General features: G+C 38.9%; 1 protein-coding gene across 4 annotated transcripts; it reads right to left on the bottom strand.

Moving 5' to 3' along the window:
• Positions 1 to 405: 405 nt before the first annotated feature.
• LOC133682362 (peroxisomal ATPase PEX6) lies at positions 406 to 8,220 on the bottom strand. 4 transcript variants are annotated; one of them, XM_062105675.1, is made up of 16 exons: positions 7,809 to 8,219; positions 7,030 to 7,677; positions 6,683 to 6,926; positions 6,390 to 6,531; positions 5,816 to 5,999; positions 5,368 to 5,556; positions 4,676 to 4,960; positions 4,059 to 4,130; positions 3,160 to 3,246; positions 2,941 to 3,063; positions 2,698 to 2,808; positions 2,574 to 2,612; positions 2,342 to 2,463; positions 2,129 to 2,273; positions 1,865 to 1,945; positions 406 to 1,081 (listed from the first exon to the last, which is right to left on the bottom strand). In XM_062105675.1, exons 1-16 carry the CDS (start codon positions 8,079 to 8,081, stop codon positions 992 to 994), a joined length of 2,835 nt encoding a protein of 944 aa, XP_061961659.1. In that variant the 5' UTR covers positions 8,082 to 8,219; the 3' UTR covers positions 406 to 991. The 4 variants fall into 4 exon arrangements, 3 of the variants coding, with proteins under 3 accessions (XP_061961659.1, XP_061961660.1, XP_061961661.1); XM_062105676.1 differs by lacking the exons at positions 406 to 1,081; positions 1,865 to 1,945 and having other exon boundaries at positions 2,130 to 2,273; positions 2,342 to 2,447; XR_009836666.1 differs by lacking the exons at positions 406 to 1,081; positions 1,865 to 1,945 and having other exon boundaries at positions 2,256 to 2,273; positions 2,342 to 2,447; positions 2,698 to 2,822; positions 7,809 to 8,220.
• Between the last annotated feature and the right edge of the window lie 262 nt (positions 8,221 to 8,482).

Here is an 8,482-nt window from a genome sequence, read left to right as displayed (position 1 = left end):
ATAAGGCATCTCGAGCCTATCTCGAGGTCCCCGTTTAGGGTCTCATCACCGACACAAGATCTTGGTTTGGGCTCAGGATTGAGCTTTGGGGGTCCCATCATCTTGTGCCCTTGTCTAGAGGCAGGGCCTCTATTACAAAATAACCTGAAACTTTCATGTTAACAGAGTCAATTTCCAGTTAAGACATGCCTATATTACAAAGAATTTTTTTTGGAATGAATATAATACAGAATTTCCAAAAGGTAGAATATACTCCACTCGACTAACCACATTGCTCACTCGATTCGATTTGACCCCCAAATAATTAGATATTGACGTGGGTGGTAAAGGGCTTGAAAAGGCTGGGATATTCGTCAGAATTGGAATCACACCGCCTCGAACTATCCAAGAGAAAAAGAAGAAACCTTCTTGCGTATTTTCTTTTTCTTGGATTTAAACGAGGCTTCCCATGAAAAGACGAACAATTTCTGGACTTTACAGAGAGCTTGTGCCACTGTCCTGCGATCATATTACATGACTGGAAGAAACTCTCAACATCACGAGTGTTCTTATTCAACAAAGACAATCACCCAAAATAAGAGAAAACCAGGGATGAGCTTCAACTATGTTCCTATGACACGGCACTGGGTCCACAGCTCACCCACCCACCCAAAAGTGTACAGATTTGCTTCAAACACCATGGCTGTTCAAAAACTGCATGGATGAGGATTCGCGGGAGATAATGGCAACCACGTCACAACTGCATTATTGGGGTCCACTTTTCAGATTCCAAACAATGTACAACACGAAAGGAAATGAAACACACAACGATCTGCCCTTTTTAGCTCATCGCTTGACCGATATCTACTTTCTTGTTGCATAAGCAATCGATCGACATTCTTCTTCATTATAAAGCGAGGATAGGTATTTGGAACTTGGCACTGTGACAGTCTACTTGCACAACATCACTGTACGGCGCTACAGAATTTTGCAACACCTCACCGGGCATTAATTAGTTTGATGGTCCTTCGAATTTATCTCGCAGCAACTCGTACTTCTTAAGTTCAGCCATGGAGAGGGAGGGAGACAGTTCCACCAACACCTGAAAGGAGGTGACATTTAGCATTTAGTAAAAAAGATAGGGGGGGAAAAGAAGCAGCAGTTTTGTGCATAAGAACTAAATACTAAATATTTAATTGTATGGAACGGTAGGGCTAACTTGTAGATGCGACCATCCACTAATCAGAACACATTGCAAGCAATTGAGATGATCTGCTTCCAATGTCCAGAAACTTTTGAAACGCACTAGTGCATGAAAATAATGCCATGCAAATTTATATTGTATGAATGTGAAGGCTAAATGAAAAGGGCTCAAACATTTAAAATATGCACTGAAATTAATTTTTTTTCAGAAAATGGTGCTCAACTTTAAAATATTTTATTTTTACTACCCTCAACTATTTTTTTTTCCTGAATTAACTTGCATCATGAGTTTACTACCATCCACAAACTAACAAAAAAAAAAAAACTGATGTGACTGTATCAGCCACGTTAGCTTTTGCCCGTCAGTTTATGACTTTGTGTATAGCAAATTGGAATAACTTAAAAAAGGAGTTTGTTCGAAAAGAAAAATAGAGGGGACAAAATCAAAGATTTTAAAGTTAAGGAACCACTTTAAGAATACTCAAAATTTAGCAGGGGATTTCAGTTTTACCCTGATAAAAATCAAGTACTTAGGCAACTCAATGCAACTTTTCTTCCACAGTTGATTAGTCTCTGTTCACAAGATGTTCAGCTGAACAAATTATACAATCTTATAGTTTATCCTATTAGCATTAGATGGTGAATAATTGCAACTTCCCTTGTAATCTCAAATGCCATATACCTTAATGAAATCATTGTACTCCACAACGACAGAGTCAGCTTGATCAACAGTGGACGGAGATTCTGGATCTGAACTCAGAACCTGAGTGATGGAAATAAATAATATAAGCACCTCTTCACAAGGGCAGCTGAGTGAAGGAGAAAATACGGATTAAACCTGGGGGGGGGGGGGGGGGTCACGATATATGCCATTTAGTTTTAAGATGGTGAATCAAACAAAATCATCAGCAATGCACTTCTGCCCTGCAGTTCTTCAACTACCCACCTTTCTCTTTGCAGCATGAAACCAAGCATCTGCACACAAGGCGTACATGTCTGCTCCAGTGAAGTTTGGGGGGCATTTCCTAGCTATCGAGTAAAGAGAGACATCTTGGTGCAATGTAAACTTACGGGTAAGTGCTTCAAGGACCCTGGAAAGAAAAGAAATCGGTAAAGCCCAAGAATGAGTGCATCACATCAATTGCAAATTCTCACTAACCGCTCCCTATAAGATGCATCAGAGTTAACTCCAACATATAGCAGCTTATCGAATCGGCCAGGCCGAAGAAGTGCTGGGTCAATAAGATCTGGTCGGTTGCTTGCCCCTATGATAAATAGGTCCTTAAACAATCACAAAGAAACATGGAATTTTATCTTTTAAACTAAAGGAAACAAGCAAACAATAAATAAATAAAATCCTGATTAAGGTAAAAATACCACGAGTTCAATACCTGTGTAGAATCATTTAGGCCATCAATCTCTGCAAGCATCTAAAGAGGAAGAAATTTTACAACGTTAAGTAGCCATAAAAAATTCATTGAAAACAATCTTCCTAAACCAGAAAAACATCTTCACCTGAGAAACCACTCTGTCCATAACACCCCCAGAGTCTCCTGAGGCACCCCGAGCAGGAGCGAGAGAATCAAGTTCATCAAAGAATATAACACATGGGCGTGCTGATCTGGCCTGCAAAGAATGTGCTATGAACAAATTGCACATAGAAGCAAAATCACAACCAAATTGAAAGTCGTACAGAGGATAAATATAAAACTAATACTCTGATGGGGGTATTGGTTCAAAGAGGAAATATATTCTTACCTTCTGGAAAATGTCTCGGACATTTTTCTCTGACTCACCTATGTACATGTTGATCAGTTCAGGCCCTTTCACGCTTAGAAAATTTAAGGAACACTCTGTTGCAACAGCTTTTGCCAATAAAGTCTGAACTTCAAAATAAAGATAACAGGAAAGAAATTATGAAGCAATCTCTTCTTTTCAGATAATAACAATATGGCAATTTATGATGTCGGAACTCACTTTCCCTGTTCCAGGAGGACCATATAGAAGAACTCCAGACCGCTTACGCAACCCAGATGAAAACAACTCTTTATGCAAGAGAGGTAACTGCATATACAGCATAGATAAACAATAAGATAAAGATACAAAAGAAAGCACACACTACTAGTTGGAGCTCCAGTTATATAATTATTTAAGACAGTTAAGCAATTTACAACCATTGGCAGCTGAATAAAAAATCAGGTGGTGGACAATATAATTTGCAAACCATAATGCATTCCCCAAGTTTACAATTTGAAAGAAAGGCCTAAGACATCTTAATAGCTGACTTCCTTAATGTCATCAATATGTTTGTTCATTCTTCAAACTTCTTAACCCTTTCCCACTACATACTCAGTGAAGATATAGCTAACTTCCTTTCAAACCTATAAATTTAAGAAACATGACAGAACCTGGGTTAGAATCTCTAGTTCTCTGAGGATTAAAGGGTGATGGTGGTGACAAGGATGGGAGGACCATTTTTCAATGTGCATCTCAGCCATCGAGCTAAAGAAACGTAGATACATCCTAACCATTATCATCAATTTGCCAAATGCACTACTAAGCAAAATAATTCAGATCTTAAACCTGGCCTGACAAGATTGTTTGTGTTGTAGATAAAGTGGCCTACTTCTAATATAAGGTTGAAATTGTAGACCATGCTAAATTGACATGGGTAGAAAATTGAACAATATGACAGTTAAACATGTTATAAAAAATATGCTTGAATCATCTGGTGCACGGCTTAAACTTTAGAAGAAAGATGGGAGGTTGAGTTAATAAAGGAATGTTTCAATCTATGTGCTTTCAGAAGCCAATAATTGAAAGAATCTTGAGCACAAAGCAATCGTGGAGGCCATACAGATAAGTAAGAGGTTCACCTGCACAGTATCTAGAATTGATTTCTTCACATCTTCAAGCCCACCAACATCTTCCCATTTCACATTAGGAACCTGTAACAAATAATCAATAGTCAAACATCCTTCCCATATAAAACAAAATCACACTAAAAAATGAAAATATGACATTCATTCCAAAGTTTGAAACCTCTAACATTATGTTTGGGAACAAAATAAGCTAGAACTGGAAATAAGAGGAAAGAAAGTTAATGAGAATGTGATTTTCTCCTTTGATATTTGGATGGAAGCGATTTGAAAGGAATGAAAATCAAGAGAAAGTTTACAAATCTACAATCCTATCTTTCAATTTTTTTGAAAAGAGAAGCTTAAGAGCAAATGGGTAATTTCACTCATTTTCTTCTCATTCTCTCCATTTGGTTTGGAGAGATGATTTTTAGTGGGCACAAGGGAAAATTTTCCCTCCAATTTCTTTCCTCAAATTTCTCTCCGTTTCCAAAACAAGGCAAAGTAACTTTCCATTCTTATTTTTCTATAACCCTCATCCCTCCCTCCTAAACACCATTTAAGAAAAACTCTTTGTTTGATAAAATTGATGATGTAACATCAAGGTTTCAGTCACAATTGTTGAGGTAATTTACCTTTGGAGTACCCAGTGCTGTGGCATTTCTCTTCTTAGACCGATCCAAGGCTTTAGCTAAATATTCTTTTTCCACAGCCTCAGGCATATAATTGGATGATTCATTCTTCTGCAGTGATTGGCCTCCTAGAGAACTGTTCAAGTCTTTGGGCTCATCTTTGTCGACTTGAACATTTACCTTGGAGACTAAGCTTGCGCCAGCATCAGCAATGAGAGCATGCAAATCTCTAGGCATGAAGCCAGATGTCTGTCCAACCATGTCCTTTATTGCATCTTCTATCCCAGTCTGCAAGAAGCAACCATCTAAATCCATCAAAATCAACACACACAACAGAAAGAAGTATCAATATCAACACGTATTAATCCTTAATGGCCTTAACCAGTGAAAAACAAGTGAATACTTTAGCTCAGAGAAACTTAAATGGACAGTAAAACAGTCCATAATATTTTTTTATGACAAATAAATAAATGTGTAATGAAAAACATACTAAATGGAAGCTTTCAGGTAATCTCAAAATTCCTAGAAACACGCCGTCAAGCCACAATGTATTGGTGCCATGTACAGACAAGAGACTGACTTTGATGAGTATGCTTAGGATTAGTGAGGGGAACAATGGTTTCTATCATTTACTTGCAACAATTATCTACCAGAAATTATGGAGAAATCACAGAAAATTTATATTTTCCACATACATTAGAGAGGAGATTAGAACCACTTTGCAGTGACTGGGACAACATTTCAGCCCTATGTTCTTCTGTCAAGGGGCCCATACTTATCTCATGGCTGAAGCAACGCCTAACAGTTGGTGGCAGACCCTCAGAACTTTCAGCAGCGGCAACTAACAGAACCTGATGCCTAATTTTTCCAGTATCCTTGACAAGCTGCATCAGAAAGGCACAATAATAAACATCCTTGACAACCATAATGAAGTACAGGTTTTACTTTCTGACTTGAAATTACTTTAGAATCTTAAAATATGAAACTGATCATTCGAGTGGTCCATAGAGTACTTTAGTCACATACACTTTGTGTGTCCCAATTATTGTTCTATTAAACTGGCTGGGTCACCATAGATGATTTGTTTATAGCCAGTCAAATCAAACAACAAGAACAAAGCTACACCAAAAGGTTGCAACTTACAAAATAATCATTTGTTTTTTCTCCTGAGTAATTGTCTTCATCTTCAGAGACTGGTTCAGTAAACTCCCTAATAACTGATGCAACTTCAGAAGAGAGGCCAACTTGATCATTTGGTGAACCCTCATGTGACATCAAATTTCGAAAGAAATCAAAATGGCGGAGAAGAAGAATTGTAGGTGAGTATCTGTCACAGGCAGAACAATGTTGAAGAGCATGCTAGATAAAGAGATGTCACCACTGAACTTAGATAAGTAAAAAATGACAACAAAACTGTTGATGCAATGTCATAGATTCTGGAGAAAAGCCTCCAGTTTAATGGCTCAGTAACACTTCAGTTAAATGGGTGATTAGGATGTCTGGTATTGGAAAATGTGGAATTTGGAACTAACATGGAGTAAAACCAAAACATCACCTATTCAGAATTATTTTAATGAGGGATACCAGGTAAAGGACAGAAAAATGGAGTTTAAAATCTATCACTAAAAGGTACCACAGCAATGAAGCAGGACTCAAGTATGTCATTGTTCATTAGTTGCAGGACAATACACATTAACCCAACAGAGAATTGCTTCACCTTTGAGCTGTGTGGAAAGCTTGAGCTAGTGCAACTGATGTCTTTCTATCAGAAGATGCTGTAAGATTATGACAGCTGAATTCCACAACATGGATGCCCAAGCGACGAGCAACATGTCTAACAACAGTCCTCTTCCCACACCCTGCAAAAGTAGCACCGTAAAATCATAACCAAATAGCATGTCTTGGCAATTACTACATGGCAATAAAAGATCTAATCAAGAGGACATAGTTTGATAAAATAGTGAGCAAACTTTGTAATGCAAAGAAAGAATGATGAAGCATGAAACAAACCTGCCAGGCCATATAATAGGACAGCAACTCTGAATTTGGAAGAAAGTGCCGAAGGACACAATGGTGGTGTGAGTATGGAGGCCAAAGTCTTCACTGTGTCCCCTTGCAGAGGTGCAAAACCTTTAGGTCCATCAATCAGAAGATCCGGAGGAACAGAAGAAGGAACAGTCCCTCCAAGCACAAGGGCTGTTTGAGTATGGTTGACTCTAAGAACAGCTTCATCTGATGGCTCCATGGCCACAACCTGAGGATATTATTCACCTTCAATTACACCCTTGACTCATTCTCCGACTACCAGGCATTCACTGCCACCAATCAATAGATTTATATATATAAAAAATAATTACCTTGAAGTAGATGATGTTATCGCTTCTATCTTGTGACCTCTGGCCACAAGGAATACAAACAGTAGAATTGCAATTCCAATCTATACGAACACTAAATATATCACCTCTGGCAAGACATCTGTCAACTTCAAAGTATTTCTGCAATGCCAAATCAATCATCTCCTGACGTTCTTCAGCTTCAATCGATGAAAATCCCTTCAGAGATTCAAGAGTACCACATTCTGGTATCTTAACAAAAGAAACCCTCAAGTGTGATGCATATCTCGGTAATCGAGCCAACGGTTCCAATCCCACACTGATAGCAGAATCCTCACAATTAGCACTAACATCCTCATCACAACATGTTTCACCATCCACTTCAAAAAGCGAAGCCAAACTCTCATCTCCTCGGCGTACAAGTGATTTAAGACACGATACATGCAACCCAAGATTAAAAGCCAAGAGAGGAGAAAGGTAGGCAATTTCGCGGTCTAATAGTAAAGAGGGGTCATCGGGAGGAAAAATACAAGTAGGAAATAAACGCATTGTGGTACAAGAAATTCGTAAATTGGCATTGGATTTCAGCTCATTCTCATTATTTCTGGGAGGATCTAGAGCAACAACCTGAGCAATTCTCTCTATGTTTGCCTCAACATTCTTGATAAGCACCTATTATCATTATCATCATCATATTTTTTGAAAAAAAGAAAAAATATTCAATTAATCAGAGCGAATTCTTCTTCTTGTTATTATTATTGTTATCAACATCATCACCAAAGAAAGATGTGTATAGTAATTACCAGTGAGGAAGAAGTAACTGAGAGTCTCTTGAGAATGGAAGTGGAAACGGCGAGGAGAGCAGAATCATCGAAAGAAGAAGCTAGTTTGTCCTCGGATAATCGGAGAATTCCTGCCAATAGCTGTAAGCTGGGAGACGGGGAAATGTCGTCTGTTGCGAGTGGGAGTTGGTTTTGTTCACTGCTAGTGCTGCTGAGTGGAGAGGAACGGAGGACGGAACCGATGAGGATTTTTGTGGAGGAGAGGATAAGAGGCTTCCTCCTCCTCTCCACCATTTCTAATTAGATAGCAAAACCCTAACAATTTACCAAATTATGATTTTTAGAGAAGACCTCGAAGGATTGGATTGGATGAGCCTGCAAAGAGAGCAAATCGAAGAGTTTGCAATTTCCAGCAGCTGGTGCATCGTTGACGTCATAATCTAACCGTTTCAACGTTAGCAAACTTCTTGGGCCGGGCCGGGCCGGAGTTAACTTGAAAATATCTATACAAAGCCAGACAAGTAATAGCCGGGCTCAGTCATGCGGGCCTATGACCTAATATGGAGACATTTAAGATGCCTCGAAAAGGTTTTTTCGTTTGAGGTTGCCATCAGTGAGGCTAGTCGGCCGTTGCTAGCTTTTGCTAAAAGCGCGGGATAAAGCGAGGCGTTCGTGCGGGTGTCCCGCGAGCATTG

Source organism: Populus nigra, chromosome 2 (genome assembly GCF_951802175.1).
Source record: "Populus nigra chromosome 2, ddPopNigr1.1, whole genome shotgun sequence".
Taxonomy (NCBI): Eukaryota; Viridiplantae; Streptophyta; class Magnoliopsida; order Malpighiales; family Salicaceae; genus Populus; species Populus nigra.
This window is presented reverse-complemented; position numbering and strand designations above follow the sequence as displayed.